The following is a 17,821-nucleotide window of genomic DNA, read 5'->3' on the forward strand; positions in this document are numbered from 1 at the left end:
AAAGCTGAAGAATAGTAGAAGTAAATAGAATTTTGGTTTCTTAAACGCCTAAAAACTACATATGTGTGCAATAGATGGAGGTTTTGCCTTGTTTGGGCTTACGCAAGCCTTTGAAATTGCTGTGATTTTTTACACAGATGGTGGTTACCATTCACACCTACGAGTAACCTTGATGAGGCGGCTACCGCTGACAGTTCTAGGCTCACATGCTATATTGAAGGCCTCGAGGTAAGACCTTTACTAGCTTATTATCTGTTTGTTAGCCAACAATTTGTGTTAAAGGAAGGAACCGCTGACAATCAGAGAGATCCTTTGCTTTGAGTGATCTTCTTGAGTGTCTGTTTTTCTGTTAATATGCATAATAGTACATACGTATGTGCGTATATAAATGTGTGTATAACTTTTTATTGCCATTCGTAATCATCAACAAAATGATGTTTTCCATTACATGCAAAATAGAAAAAAATGAACTGACTGAAATCAAGATAAATTATCTGAGTTGAGCAAACGTTTTAAATGTTTGTAATCTAATATTATTGTCTAGGAATCGAAATAGTTGATTGAAAGTTGAAGTAACAGAAAGTTCATAAACTGAAACATACATTGGTTGATAAAGGAAGAATCATGGTAGGATAAATGTTATAACTTGACGCCAGAGTGACCTTGAACTTTAACTGACCTATATTGGCATTACGTGTCAAAGATGTCTATTGTAGCCTCTGTAATGCTGGTCTGGAATTTTGTATTACTAAAAGGGTTTCCTTCCTATATAACAATGCATCTGTTATGACTCGTCTGACAGCTTTGATATTATTGCTTGAATTCACTGATAAGGTTGTCTTTTTGCCTCCGTATATTGAATAACTGTTTTATTGAGCTCTCTGGTGAAAAGAGGTCATTTAGTATGGTTTCATTTTAATGCAACTATTAGGCTAATATAATTATAGGTATTAAGTATTAGTCCAAGACTACAGAGTAAAAGTGATGATCGTCATTGTTTCAGAATGTCTCACCATTTATTACCTCAACATAAATAGCTAAGTCATATCATTGCTCAACCTTAGAAAGTGTCCCGGTCATAGGATAGGTCACTTCCTGCAGTATGAATTTTCAATTAGCCTAGTTTCCGAGTAGAATAAGGCTACTGATGCAAACAGTGAGGACTAGAATATTATTGACGAAAATGTATAAAGTGTAACCTTCAATTCGGCAACAAGCGAAAGAGTCTTTAATGTTTAGGTACACATTAGGATGATGGTTACACATTGTACCTTTTGTTTGTATTTTCAAGATCTTAAGCATGCTTCTGTGTGGTGGGTTAATACCTTGTCTGGTACATAACAGAACATCACACAGGTATGTGTGGTGTTATGTTATGTTGTCTACCACCGGCACCAATTGTGCAAATTGTGCAGTTAGTTAATCCACTTTACCATCTTTCATGCTCTGCCAGGATACTATTATTAATTATGTTACACCGAGTTGCATTTTATTTTATTATCAACCCTAGACTGCCAGAGTACTATTGATAATATTAGTACTCTGGCAGTTCAGGGTACTATTGAAAATAGTAGTACCCTGGATTGCCAGGGTACTATTGAAAATAGTAGTACCCTGAATTGTCAGGGTACTATTGATAATTATATTACCCCGTATTATAATATATTTTATTATCTGTTTATCAAAGTATGTTGTCTGTTTTCTGTCGTCTGCATTTCCACTATAGATCTTAAAATCTTGATATTGAAAATACGCACTCTGATGGATTTGAACTCATGAATGATGAATGCATCAACAAGTTTCTAATCTGGACGCTCTAACACTGAGCTAGAACATCATAGGGATTAGATATGTTTTCATATAACGGATACACCATGCGGGTGCTAATTATTTTAGCCGTAATTATTTATTAATGCTAATTATTTTTTATTCCACGAGTTATGATGCTTCTGTTCAGAAATATTTTGGGACTTAAGTATATGCAACGTGATGCTTATTCATATTTATTTGTTAGGACTAATTTATTCGGCCCTACGATATCAACAATGATCTATCTCGAATTTAAAATTTGGCGATTTGTGTACTGATTATATACAGTAAAACCTTGGCTCTTGGACGCTTCGGTTCTCGACCAACTCGGTTATCAACCAAAGATTTTGAGATTTGTTCGTCTCGGATCTCGAACATAAATTCGAGATCATGCGCATTGAAATTGGAACAGCTCCGGAAACAGCATGCAAGCATTTGTTAACGAATAGAGAAGCAATTTACGCTTCATAAATTTTTTACAAAAGGGCAGGAATCATCTGGGATGAAGAGATTTACTGAATAGATTTGCTAGAGAGATAACCACTTCAGTTGAGTAACTGATCCGTTTCATTTTTTTGCTCTTTCATTATCCATTTTTGCAATTTTTGTCATTGTATCTTAACCTTTGATGTTTTAAGAGCAACAAATACGGAACCTTTGCTGTTTACTTCTGATTTTTTTCATCATCCTAAATAGAAAACATTTTATTAAAATTAAACGCGATCTATATCTACCCGTTGTTATTTTTAGTATGCAGTATACAGTATCGTTTATGGTGTAAACTGTAAGATACTTTACCGAAGTTCATTTTTCGCCTTGGATTGGATTAAAATTTACTTACATTCATTTTAATGGGACAAACTGTTTCGGATCTTAAACAATTCGGTTTTCGAACCAAGGTTCCTCTGTACGTTATTAAAAGATATAAATTGCTGAAAGTTATGAAAATTTAAATTTACACTGGTTTGAAAACATTTACAATTGTTTTATTTATTTTTATTTCAGTTGTCCCTCACAAAACCTTTTTCTCATGATATGAAGTTTGAAAGTTACAGTTGTTTGACAAAGTTCGAAAATCTTTAGTTGTTTTTATCTTCTCTTTTAAATTATTTTAACTACACAAAACACTTTTTCATGATATGTAGTTTGAAAGTTAGAATGGCAAATGTTGTTACATTATATGTTAAATACAAATTAATTTTCTGCCCAAAGAATTTTTTATTACTCGAGCAACGCTGGGTAGCACAGCTAATCTTATATAAGGTTATGTCAAACTACATACCTTGAGGGATTTTGTACAAAATAATTTAATAAGTTTTCTGAGGACTACTTTCTTCATCATAGCATTTAGATCATCAGTACTTTGTACTTTGTTCATAAATCAAAATTCCTGGCTCTCCCATGTTCAAAGTCTACTAAGGTGCCTGTGTTTATCTTATACTAGCTGTACTACCCCAACTAATTTCTGTCAAAACTAAGTTAGGCATTAAATTTTATATATATGTATCGGTTTGTATAAAATATATTTCAAAATATAAATGAAATATACATATTTTATATATAATTTATAATTTTATATATGATTTATATTATATATATAATAAATAATATATATAACATAGAATACATGTAATATATATAAACTTATATACATTTTTAATATGTATACAATGAATATTCAATGTAATACATATATATTGAATAATTTATATATTATATATTATTGATATGTATGAATAATACAAAATGGTCTTATATATGATGATAAATAACATAAATTCATTTCGCGCATATATATATACTAGCTGTGCTACCCAGTGTTGCCCGGGTAATAAAAGTCTGTACAGAAAATTGATTTTTATTTGACATATTACAGCATTTGCCATTCTAACTTTTAAACTACATATCATGTTTTGTGTAATTAGAATGATTTAAGAGCAAATTAAAACAACTGTGAGGTTTTCAAATTTGGTCAAACAGCTGTAACTTTCAAACTTCATATCATGAGGAAAATGTTTTGTGCAGGTCAAATAAATTAAAAAAATGAAACAACTATAAAAGGGTTTAGATGTAAGTGTGAAATAATTAGCAAGTAATAGCAGCTATAGTCTGTGTAGCTATAGTCTAGTATAGCTAACTAATAGTCGGTTTTACTACGATTACAATAAAAGATTATTCGGTAATAGTTCAATTAATGCAAACTGAGAAAACAAAATATAAATCCTTGATATGTAGAATTAATAATAACAATTCTTGCATAGAAGTGTGTGTGTATAAAAAAGGTTACTGTTCTACCAGAAGCTATCCATCAAAACTTTGAATACGACGATAATGGTACCTCTCGATACTGATACCAATGTAAAAAATGAGATATCGTACTGTCATTGTCTGACTGAATGGGGAGAGAATGTCGAGGCTCTTCCTATGGAGGTAATAAAATTGTCCGCGTGAGAACTTGCATTTGACCTGAGATGTAGTAATTTATTCTATCGAAAAATATTTTTAACAGAGGCATCGTAACATGTGAATGCAATACACAAATAATAACCGTGTGCATATGATATAGGGAATATTATAAATTTATCTATCAAGAAGGTAAAGTAGCTCAGTGGTAAAGTTCTTGGATAAAAATCTTGTGGATGCATTCGTTGTGAGTTCAAATCCGACAGAGCCGTGAATTTTCAATTCCAAATATTTAATAGCTATTGCTGGAAGAACACATGTACCAACACTGAAAAATATATTATATATACCGTAAAGCCTCTAATTGAACGCCATAGTGCTCTATTTTTAAACCTCTTTATAGTGGTGGTCAATTAGAGGTGGTGTTCAAATAGAGGCTAGTGGTCTATTTTTCAAAAGCTCATCAGAATTTTAAGAAGGTAAATTTAGCCCTAATACGGGCGAAATTAATAATAATTTTGCTTTCTTTTTTTTGGCGGAGCAATATTAAATCTTTTGAATGCAATAAATCTGCTAACTTACCTCTAACTTGTCAAAGATATCTTAATAAATGTGCATTGAGAAACCGAGAAATATCTCTACCAGTTGATATCTACTGCTTGCGATTGACCTGCAATGATATCATAGCCTGTTTCCTTCTTTGCAATTTGTTGGCATTTCCAATTTTTATTTCATTCTAAATTTAAAAACATATTTTTATTTCATATCTATATTTAACATTGTTGAATAAAGACTCATTGCACTCACTGCTATATTCGCTACAGTTTGCAGCCAAAACTAGCTTTTTATGTGCAACAGAAGTGGAGTTATGAGTATCGAGCCATTGTAAGCCACGTTAAGATAACCGCAAGGATGCTATTGAATAACATGCTATAAATCTGCATATTTATAAGTTATACAACAATAATCCATCAAATGATACTAATATATATTCATGGATAAGTATTCATAAACAAAAATTAACGCTTTTAAAACCAAAATATTTTCATCGTTTGCTCGGATAGCTACGTTCTGATTGTTATTTTCGATGGAACGAACATCTTCTAGTTGTCTAATACCTTTCACAATATCTTCTGGCCTCAACTCCTCTTCTGCACTGCTGAGCTAGTCGATATTAGTGTCTAAACAGTTTTTGGCAGAGCAAAACCTTTACGTGCTGCATTTAGCACAATAAAAGTAAGCTCAGTAAACGTAACCCTCGGTCAAAAACTTGCAAACTGGTTTTTATACGCATGTCCTTCGAAGTACAAAGAACAAAGAAGTACTATAATTAGCCTGAGATAGTTACTAGTTATTTCTATGGCGTTGCTTTCAAAGTTCCATCTACCATCGTAAGTTAAGCCATTTTTTATATATGTACATGTACTTCGAAGTATCTGGATCGCGTTGAACAAGGAACCGCTATTAGCCTGAGACAGTAATTATTTCTATAGCATTGCTTTGTAAGTTCAACTACCATCGTAAATTTATGCCGTTTTTTATATATGTAGGCTACTGCAAAGTAGAAAGACCGCGTTAAACAGAGAACTACTACTAGCCTGAGATCGTTATTGATTATCGCTACGGTGTTGCTTTTAAAGTTTTAACGAAACAAAAACGAAAAGTTTTGGAATTGGACAACAAGAAAATTAATTGTTATCGGTATAAACGATTCATTATTAATAAGATTTTGTGGACTTTTTCCTACTGGTCAGTTAATATTATGGACTCGTAAAGTTCAAGTAATGTCAGTGGCGGGCAAATGGAGGTGGCGTTCAATTGCAGAGTGGCTCTCTATTTTTCAACCCTTCTCTCAGGGTGACGGTCAATTGCAGGTTGCATTCAAATAGAAGTGGCGTTCAAATAGAAGTGGCGTTCAAATAGAGGTGCTGTTCAAATAGAGGTGCCGTTCAAAAGGTGCCGTTCAATTAGAGGTTTTACGGTAGATACTGATGGTCAAATGTTGCACACCGTGAAAGAAGTAGTAAGATTAAATGTTATATCGTACTAGTATGCTGGCAGTTTTATGAACTGGGAGAGACCGTTGTGTAAAAAATACATGTGTGTCCGCGGTCATTCCTAGGGTCCTAGGGTCAGTGGCTGAACTCACAGATTAATCAAAATATCTGGGTTCGATACCCAAGTGGTACAATCTTTTTTTCTACCGCTTTCAGCGTGGCTTCAGACGGACATAGCTCTTATTATAGTAAAGACTAGTTCTGTCTCAAGACGATAATTTGTCTCCATTGAAGGAAAGCCCTTGTTCAAAATATCATGCATGTTCAATTGCAGGACTATTATTGCATTCCCATTTGGTTTCCGATTGCAGTTTCACCTCTATAACCGCTCACATGAGTATGCTCGACTTGAGAAACTCTTTAACATGGAAGAGCTGATGATCCCAGAGCAGGAGAGCTCTGTGCGGGAAGATGAGGAGAGGAAGAGGACAGAAAGAACGGGGAATGAGACAACTGAGAAGGCAGACAGCTCATGGATTAAGTGGCGAGACCTCATTCCTTCTATAAAGCTTGATTTGAATGATGTAAGTCATTGGGGTCTTCTTTTCATAGTGTGAGAATAGACATTATTTAAATACCAATCTATTTACTTTCTACTCGGCTATATTGCTAGCGTGAATTGATACAGATACGACTAGCAATATTTTAAGTATTGCATGAATTTATAACTTTATATTGATATTGGTAATCATCAACAAAATGGTGTTTTTCATTACATACCAAAATGAAAAAAATGAACGAACAGAAATCATGAATTATTGAGCGAGTTGAAAAAATGTGTTTTAAAGTTGATAATCTAACATTATTGTGGAGGAGACGGGATAGTGAATTGTAGGTTGTAGTAACAGAAAGTTCTTAAACTAAAACATACGACTGTGGGTGTAGTATGTACTAAGGAAATAGCAGAGCCTGTCAACTGTTCTGTCTTTATCCATTAGGTTTTACTTGCCTTTATGAAGAAAAGAGCCAAATATAATCTGTCTGTTATCTAATTTAGGTTTCTGAACTGCATTTGGTCCTTTCAAGCTGTAGTAGTACAAGTTTGTTTATGTCCTCCTAGTTCTGTGGTACACGCTACTATTTTCAGTTTTAGTTATGCCATTATTTGAATTGTTAAACGTTTATTTTCGTTTGTATTGTGTCAAGCCCTATTAAACCCTAGTATTGTTTAGTTGAGAGCTCTTGAATTTGTAGCTCAAAAGAAATACATTCATATTTACTATGCTTGAGAAAGATAACTCGCAAAAAATACAAACCTAATGACAAACAGAAACAAAAAAGATTTTCACAAAAGTTTAGCTATATACGGGGTTGGAGTACCTTTTCTCTACCGATGGTTTTAACTGAAGGTCTCCCAGTATTAGAGGCGTACATAAGTTAGTCTCTGAGTTTCGGTTATAAATTGTTGCTTTTTTAGTGAAGCCTTCTAATTTCGGGTTTGCCAGTTTGGAAACTTAGATAACTTTGGCTATGATCTTCTGTTGTTGTGCTCGGGAGAGCAGCCGTGGCATACTGGTCTAGAATGCCTGTAAACAGCAGGCTGGGGTTCAAATCCCAAAAAAGCTGACTAGTGGCGACAATTGCTCTCTAGAATCTGGTATTTCTACAGTCGCCAAGGTTTCCTTATTACTGGACTCGGACATGTCCAACCCGATCACAAAACCATTGTTTGTACAACAATGCTCTTAAAAACATACACATCTTCTGCTTGCAGTTAACTAAGCATCATACTTGATCTTCAAGGAACCTTCAGTTAAAACCATCGGTAAAGAAACATACTGCTCACCCGTGTTTCATAAATAACAACGCCAACTTGAGACCTACTAGTTTTCTGACCTGGTTATCTCGCTTGCTGATCGTCTGTTGGGTATTGTCAATCTAATAGTAAGGGTTCCAGTTGAAGTCAGATAGATATTTTAGCCTTTGGGGTCTTGTTATTAGTTTATCTATAAGCTGATTGCTTTAACAGGTAAGAATGATGTTTGGCAACAATTTAATTCCTTCTACACTAGTGATAAGGCTGGACGAGGCCAAGTGTGTCTACTCTACTCGCAATCCTTCACACCAGACTGACCTATTCATGCATATGTTCAAGTGCCATGCTGATACAGTCAGGGTCATGTTCACTCCAAGCAAAGGCTACAACGGCCCTGAGAACCCGTGAGCCGTTATATTCACATAACAACCGCCTTTAACCTTGATATCTAAAAGTTGTCTCCGTTATTAGTTTTTTCTTGCAGGCATTCACTATTTTTGAATTCAGCTTTTCTCTTCAAAATTTCGTTGGAATCTTCATACTAGATTTTATTACTAGGGTATATACCTGGTAGCTATGGAAATAACTAGACCTGAGGCAAAGGGATGGCTGTTTCAATACAGTGTCTCTTATAGTTATAAGCTCACTAAATTTTGGTTAAAGTTACTAAATGTTAAAATTGAAGTTACTAATGATTTACCAGACCAAGTCTTGGTCTGGTAATTCATTAGTAACTTTGCTAAAACTGACAACTTGTAATAATGATATGCAGTTACAATTCAGTCAGAATTTATCCGAGCTGCAGTGATCAGGTTTCAAAGCTGAAGAATTTTAATGTTTGTCTTCAGCTGTAATGAGGCAAGATTCTGCTGCATTCAGAGAGTGTAATGCCTAGGTCCTAGGGCTATAGGCTAAAGGTTCAGCCGAGTTAGATAAAATTGTCTCACTGTCACTCTATGATTTGATGAAGATATGCTGACTAGCAGCATCACTGTATGTTTGTAGCCAATAGGCTTCATGCTCTTTTTTTTAAACAAAATTTCAAATGGCAAGATAGTCTATGATGTTCAATCTTGTAAATTACTTTTTGAATAATTAATAATTGCTTGCTGGACAGCAGCATGATCACCACAACTTTGTCTATCTTGCAGAGGAAGCGTAAGGAAGGAGATGGGGGGAGGGGGTTTCACCAGGTTTTTTTCATGTGATTGCTAGGTCATTAGGTTTACTTTTGAAGATGCATTCAAATTCAATAGAGGTTAAAGGCTAGGACCTTGTACTCAAACCACTATCTATCCTAACATATGGCTGGGGTTAGCGCTCTATCCGTTGTGTACCCTATCATGTGCCAGGATTTGGTTGATTGTGTCACCATTCATATATTAGAAGAATTAAATGCTCACAAGTCATACTTAACATGTTTCTTGGGCATAAAAAAGTACTGAGATGTACATATTGTAGGTGTTTACTGGAGACTCTCATTTTGTCCACTGTGTGCAAACTTGGATAATAAATATATAAATTTACCTCTCATGTATTTGACTGACGTCACGCCACTCTTGATAAAATTGTTATAAATTTGCAAATTGCTGCGGTGATTGTCTGCCATTTTATAAGATATATCAATCTTGGAATTATTGCTTACATAGAATGAAATCCTTTGCAGCCCTCCTCGATATATGGGAGACGGGTTTGTTATACTCCAGTCCAATTACGTAGACTTATACTACTATCAAGACGAACCTGGGCTAGTTCCTGTGGAACCTGAAGTTCTTCAGATGGCTAATGGTGAAACACGTATTCAGGTAACTCTAGTTATCATTTTCTATCACCCTAGTAAGCTGTACGAGTTGAAGTTTACTCATCATTACACCCTTTCTTGCCTCCTAATGATAAAGTGAAGCTATTGAATGCCTGATGAGCCTGAGACTGACCCTAAAGAGCTCTAATTATTTTTATATCATTAGTCAACTTCACCAGAATGGGGATGTGAGATCAAATGTGGAAAGGACACACAGAGGTCAACCATAACCTTTAGCTATGGACCTTGGGCTGATAGACAACGGTAAGCTGGTGGTTGGGCACCTGCAGTATATATATGAAGTTTGGTTACTTTTCGTGTATACTCTTACTCTAGCTACTTATAGTTTATGATATGTTAGTTCTCTACTATATTATATTTGTTAAAATATTATTATGATAAAGATTATTGTAATAACATAAAGATTATAGTAATTTGCTGCTGTAGAAGCTCAAGGTGATGGCTGTTAAGTTAGCATGAGCTAAGCATGAACAGACTTCAATCACGACAGTAATATGGGTATATGATACAAGTGATAGGTATACATGAACAGAGTTCAATCACGACAGTAATATGGGTATATGATACAAGTGATAGGTATACATGAACAGAGTTCAATCACGACAGTAATATGGGTATATGATACATGTGATAGGTATACATGAACAAGGTTTAATCACGACAGTAATATGGGTATATGATACAAGTGATAGGTATACATGAACAGAGTTCAATCACGACAGTAATATGGGTATATGATACAAGTGATAGGTATACATGAACAGAGTTCAATCACGACAGTAATATGGGTATATGATACAAGTGATAGGTATACATGAACAGAGTTCAATCACGACAGTAATATGGGTATATGATACAAGTGATAGGTATACATGAACAGAGTTTAATCACAACATGTTAATATGGGTATATGATACAAGTGATAGGTATACATGAACAGAGTTTAATCACAACATGTTAATATGGGTATATGATACAAGTGATAGGTATACATGAACAGAGTTTAATCACAACATGTTAATATGGGTATATGATACAAGTGATAGGTATACATGAACAGAGTTTAATCACAACATGTTAATATGGGTATATGATACAAGTGATAGGTATACATGAACAGAGTTTAATCACAACATGTTAATATGGGTATATGATACAAGTGATAGGTGCTAGAAGTATTACTAACTAAAAGTGATAGATGGCAAAAGTAATCCATTCCCTTATCAGCTATGTATGTCAAAATCACTGTATGTTGTAGCAACTATGTTTATGGGTGTGATATATAATTCATTGAGTTTGTTTTGGAGCAGGGAGGTAGTGATAAATGCTTCACAAAATTGCCTAGCATTAACACTATTGCATTGATTATAAACATTGTTAAATCTAAATGTTTTTTCTGTAAGCTCCCATGAGGCGGTTGCCTGTCAGTGTGCAGACTGGGTTGCTTCAATCGGTTCCACGTAAAGAGCATGTTGTGGTCAGATGCTCCTGTCACTATTATTTACTATCTTTTTACTGGTTGCTTCACTGCTCAGGCACTCTGAAACACTTAAAATAATCTACATGTAAAAACTTAGTAGTGACCAGCTAAACAAGGTTTGCGTTCCTCGACACACGACTGTAGGTTCGACAATGTTTAGCTTCAGTGGTAAAAGAGTAAGTTATAGAATCGCAGGGTGTAACTTACTTTATCTTGCATTTGGCATAATTTCCATGAAACGAATTTATGTATTTTTATGTTTTTTTGCTTTTGAATTTATAACAGCTTTTTGTTTTTTCCTTTTAAAACATTCGGAAACTTGGAACTCACCAAGTGTGTCAAGATAGATAGGTATATAGATATATACATATATATGTTGTGCCATATGTTAGAACATTCATATTAATAGGGTTAGCGGGTTGAGGTTTGACTGTATATACTAGAAGTGATGCGCCCTAAAATAGTACACAAAAGGTAATGCACACTAAAAATACTATGCACTAAAAATACTGCATACTAAATGTATTGTGACCTAAATTATTGCTTATCAATTTCTGCCTGCTTTGATTAATAGAAACAGTTGCTAGAGATACAGATTGGTCTAATCTGCATGTCACTCTAATATGTGGGCATATACCGGTATGTATATATAGAAGGTTAAAATGCATAAGATTAAATCTGATGAAATGTTCAAGCTCATTAACATGTTGAATTCAGATACTATCTTCACAAGTTTTTCTACCCACCTGATCACAAGGTCATGGAGGTCACATCGAGACCAAAGCATAATCAGAAGAGGAAGCACGAAAAGTTTGATTTGAAGATGCTTCTTGTTGGAGACATTATGTTTGACCTACTTTTCACCAAGGACAAAGTGAGTTTACAATGCTGGGTATAATGCATCTGTTATTGTTGATGTATTATAGTAAAGGAATCAACCGAGTTCCTCTACTTGCGCCCCAAGAATCAGACCACTTGAGTACAAAGCAAATGAGTATATATTTTACAGCAAATATATATGGGCAAAACTATAATATATATATATTATAGTTAAATAATGTATGTATTAATTATAAGTAACTACAGAGTGAGGCTTCTAGGTGCTCTGCTCCTGGTTGCTTCTGCAACGTCTTATATAGCTCCTGGTTTTGGCTTGGCTCTGCCCCTGGCTGCAGGGTCGACTCGGTAGCCGACCCTTCGCTGACTGGAGGTGTTACCGAGGGCCGTCAATTGTGTCGGCTATCTTCTTAACACCACATTAATACCTCTCCAGTTGTCAGCCATTTTACAATCTGTGCCTGGCTCAACAGGTTCGGCTCACTTATCTGACTATGGATATGAGTAAGTTAGATTTCCCGTAATTCCTTATTTATAACTTATAAATATGATATCATGGTAAGTCTAACCTACTCGTACCCATAATCAGAGATGTGAACCTGAACTGTTGCAGCGGTAATACTGAAGAAAAGTTTACTTTTAACTTTAACAGCAGTTGAAAGTGCTTTCTCTCAAAATGTGTTCACTTGTTAATAAACAGGTTTTGAGTGGGTGTATTTTTACCCGCAATTAAAAACAAAAATTTAAAATTACTGTGAATAACAAACATGCACTTAATTCCACTGTTCTTATTGTGACTGTTATGATGAGTAGGTATACGCGATAAGAGTCATAATTATGAGCAACTTATCTCTCTCTCTCTATGCAATCCCTCTCTTTAGAGTAAGATGTCTGCTTGCTTTATTGATGTGTTTGGTGTGTTTTAAGATGGCTCCGTAGTCCGATCGTTGCTCTGCATTGACGATTGCAATGTGGACATTGGTAGTCATCATTCATCAAAGTAACAGATGAGCTAAGCCGCACTTTTCGTGCTGCTCTTCTCTGTGACGCATTTTTTCATTTTCAAGTATCTGCACCCCTTTATGAGTTAGAGTTCTCCATCCAGTTCTTCTCGTGGCATTCCATTCCCAGGTTTCACATCTGATGTGACAACGCTTCAAGCTATCTTTGAGACAGTCTTTATAGCGCTTTCTTTGTCCCCCCTGTGACCTCTTCCCATTTTCTAGCTCGGCATACAGAATCTGTTTTGGTAGTCTGTAGTTTGGCATTCTAACCAAGTGTCCAGCCCAACGAAGTCTGTTCTTAACGATCATACTTTCGAGGCTGGACATCTTAGCTTGTTGAAACACACTATTGTTAGTGCGTTTGTCAGACCATTTGATCATTAGTAGTTCTCTCATTTTCCTCATGTGATAGTTCTCCAGAACCTTGACGTCAGTGCTGTAAGTAGCCCACGTTTCTGAGGCATACAGTAGTGTGGGGACAATTACTGCCTTGTACACTTTTAGCTTGGTGTCGACTTGCAAGACTGGATTTTCAAACACTCTTTGTCTCAGTTTGCTGTATGCTATGCTAGCTCCTTCCAGTCTTCTCTCTATCTCCTTCTCTCTAGCAACTTATAGTCTCAAGGCAAAGAGTATTGAGTTTTTTTCTGTTTGCTATTTGCTATGTGATTTAAAGGTTGACGTGCAACAAAATTCACATTACAGTTATTTGATATCAAAAGATTCACCATGTCTTACTCTGTTGTGTTGTAGGTGCCAAATATGTGGAAAGGTGATTACAAGCTCTTAAAAGCTAAAAAACGAACAGACAATCGCAGCCCCACGAGACCGCCGTAGTTTGGATTCCCGTTCCAAAATGGCTCAAATGTGATGTAGTTGTGAGAGATGGTTTCTGTTTACACTTTCATGCAATCTTATTGGTCGAAATATTTTCACAAATATACTTCACGCATTCAATAAAACTATGTCTATTGTTCCTACGCGTTTGTTTTATTGTCATCGTAAGCTGTCACTTTTAGCAGTGATATCTTATAACTTACAGTAAAAATTCATTAAACATTTTAACCTTACCTTGAAGGAGTACATATCATTGTCTGATAATCGTGACGAGCCTGTTGGTCACCTGTGATAATCGAAAAGTGCTGCAAAAATTATTTGCGAAGTATTGGGTCACATGATCAGATTACGACTTGCCAATTAGACCAGGCCGAAACGAAATTGTAAAGTAGCAAGCATCTATATTTGATACGGGGTCTTCGGTAAAACTCGAAGTGCTTGTCATAAACTAGTATTACGATAAGTTTTATATTGAGCTATGTATTGGCCTTTCAATTCACGTGAGAACATACGTGACAAGACGATAACCAAATTTCGTGGCTACGTCATCGAAATAAAGAGATTCTAATCGACGGCGGCTTTTCGTATTTGAGCTTTTAAGAGCTTGTAATCACATTTCCACATATTTGGCACTTACAACACAACAGAGTAAGACATGGCGAATCTTTTGATATCAAATAACTGTAATGCGAATTTTGTAACGATTAAACCTTCAACTTGACCATAATCTGACACTGCCATCTTTGTGTTGAAAACTTTAACTCATTTGCTATATAATGATCATCACCCACACACGCAATAGTCTGTCGAATAGTTTTTACCAATAATAAAACATATTGATGTTTATTGATTTCTGATTGTTTACTGATGATTTCTGATTGTTCAATTTTGATTTTTAGTGCGAGTAAAATTTTATGTTTTATGATTTTAGTATATTTTGTATGTAATGTCAACTATTTCATAATCTTAAGTGTTATGGTAGTATGTACAGTCACCCACAGTGTAGTTCAACTGTACAGTTAACTCTCACTCGGTATCTTTTATGACTCTAACAGATGACCTATCACTCTAGAGCGGATCTCTAAACACCATTCATGGTCGTCAACATTACGAAATTCAAAAACATGGTATTGATGGAAACCTTTGCAGAACTGTATCCATGCTGTCACCTTGTAGGTGACAGCTTAGCTTTAGATGGCTGCTGATCTGTGATTAAGAGTGGGATAACGGGCTTGTAAAGTTAGGTTCACAGGCTCTACCTCAGCCTGGTAATGAGTCTCAAATAACAGACTACAGTTTAGGATATTTCATTTGTTGTAGGAGACTCAGGCCCTCCATATTCACGGTGAGAGAGGCTCTTCAATCGAGTGGAGCCTGCCTATGTTTGTACAGAACACTGGCTATCACAGCACATTCATAGGACAGATTCTACACTGTGACATGACTACTAGCCTTGAACTAAGGAGCTTTCTGCAGGTGACCTTCAACATTTTTCCCGTTATTTTTGTCGATGTCACTCAGGCTTGATTTTGGTTAATATTTCTGTTTGGTAAAAAGTAACTTAATAGTAGTCAAGTATGTTTATGTAATGTTAACTGATGTTTTTTACAGCAACAACCGTTACACCTATTCCTAATTACCGTACTTTTCGGGCTATTAGCCGCTACTTTTTTCTGATGTCTTGAGCCATGCGGCTTATATAAAGATGCGGCTATTCTGTGGCTTTTTCTTTCATCGCTAGGGAGCATTAACCAGAATCTTCGTTTAGTGCCATTAGGCACTGTTCCGTTTATGATGTGGTTGCGTCAAATTTAAGTTTATCTTAAAAGAAAGCATTTTTTTCTCTATCAGCTAATATGTTGTTTGTTGTGTTAGGCGATCTCATTGCCAAGATATTTGAAGATTAAAATCGAGAAAAACTGATCGCGGTAAAAACGCTCAGGCCAAAAAAACGTGCCCAGACTTGCCCAAAATGATGTCACGCGTGATTTATCTGTCAATATATCTCGTATTCACATCGGCTGTTTGCGGTAAAAGTCTAGTCCTACGCGGCTCTATTGGCATATATTTTATTTTGTATTTGCTCATGTTGGTTAGAATAAAATTTTAAACCCCGCTTCAGATACACTATTATGAATGTTTCAAAGGCCTCAAATAACGAAAATTGAAAATTTGTCTTACTCACTTTCTCCAAATGCGGTGTGAACATTTGAGTGCCGACTACCAATTCTAACGGTCTACGGTAATTCTGTCAGGCAAACTATGTAGAATAAGGTCTTTGTATCAGCGCAGTATAAGCCCTGCCCACATTATGTCCGTCGCCTATCCTTGGGGCGGGGCTGTATATCATTGCCCACACCGAAAACCAGTTTCTTACTACCGAAGTACGTAAAATAAGCAAGCTACATTTTTGAAAAGAATATACCTAGGGATAGAGTTTTAAGGATGAGAAGTTTGCTGCAAACAAATTCTCCAGTTCTGCGGACATCCATATACCGTATCCAATTCACTACAATATTCTGCAAATCATGCTTTGCATTATCTTCAACAATATTATTTTATTATATAATTTTTACAAGCAAAAAGATTTTCATCTCGGCATAAAACTTTTATTAAAAATATTCATCAAGTCGTTGCCACTCACATAGTTTTAGCTGATACAATAAGACAAATTCATCTACTGCAACAAACTCAAACAAAACATCATGGCTTATGCAGCACACATTCAAGTCTCTCTTTCCCCTTTATGGCAGTTTCCACACTGACAAAGCTGCTTCGGCTGGTGGGACGACATAAACATCCTGTAATCAGTAAAACAAATGCAATAAATATATGTCATTCATAGATATATCATTCTAAAGCGTATCTACTGAAAGCTTTCAAATTGGGAGTTTGATAGATTGCGAGTGTAATTTTAAAAACCAATAAATGTTTAACAAAGGCATAAGTATGCCAATCCAACGATTCGAAGCTTCGATTCTGGAAGTTAAAGATTTGCATTGATCAATTGATTTTCTTCACTTTCTACAAGTGAGAAGTGAACATCTAAAGTCAAATCATAAATCTAATTTACTAGATAAAACATGCCACAGAACATTTGAAGCAAATGTAGCTAGGTGAACCGATAAAAAGATATAAAATGATGATTAGTGATAGCAAAAAGTTATAATTTTATTAATTAGTACATGTATTAATGAGTACTAAAATATTACCTTTAGTATATTCATCAATCTAAGCCATTGTATTGCTAGATGCTAAAGATTAAAAAGAAGCCGTCAAGAACTCACTGTACATACGTATCTCGCACGCGCAGGAAATTACATTTGAGCCTCAAACAGAGAAATATAATCTGAATGTAAACTCAACAGGAAACTCTATAGGAGACTCAAAGTAAAAGATAAATTTACCTCCATTCTCTGATCTTCCTCCATAGAACTTTAACTACCTGATGCCAAGAAAACTCAGAGTAACTTTCAAAGCAATTTTTACAATTATGTTGTTTGCCAATAAAACGTGTCGATCGAGTAATTCATTAAAGTAACGGTGTTAATTAATTTAGTAAATATCGATGTCCATGCGATTTAATAATAGAGTAAAATCCCTAAATTTGAGATCACAGACAACGCGTTTTACGAGTGATAACATTTATTACGGCCTATATAAAGAATTCGAGCTGATGATTGGCTAAGGAAGCGACCTCATATTTATCGCTCGTGGTTTCTTTTTAGATGTATTGCTTGTGACGTCACGAAAGACGCACCTGCTGGAACGTGAGCTTTTTAAAAGAGTGCCTCATTCAGACGCATATATCTCTGG

The 17,821-nt window shown here is 35.3% G+C and overlaps 1 protein-coding gene across 1 annotated transcript in view; it reads left to right on the plus strand.

Moving 5' to 3' along the window:
• Positions 1 to 17,821, plus strand: part of LOC137406922 (bridge-like lipid transfer protein family member 1) — a 139,606-nt gene that overhangs the window by 4,265 nt on the left and 117,520 nt on the right. The window contains 7 exon segments of the mRNA XM_068093524.1: positions 138 to 228; positions 6,581 to 6,793; positions 8,239 to 8,429; positions 9,692 to 9,830; positions 9,993 to 10,090; positions 12,045 to 12,201; positions 15,326 to 15,481. Coding sequence (XP_067949625.1) covers positions 138 to 228; positions 6,581 to 6,793; positions 8,239 to 8,429; positions 9,692 to 9,830; positions 9,993 to 10,090; positions 12,045 to 12,201; positions 15,326 to 15,481 — 1,045 coding nt within the window.

Source organism: Watersipora subatra, chromosome 10 (genome assembly GCF_963576615.1).
Source record: "Watersipora subatra chromosome 10, tzWatSuba1.1, whole genome shotgun sequence".
Lineage (NCBI taxonomy): Eukaryota > Metazoa > Bryozoa > Gymnolaemata > Cheilostomatida > Watersiporidae > Watersipora > Watersipora subatra.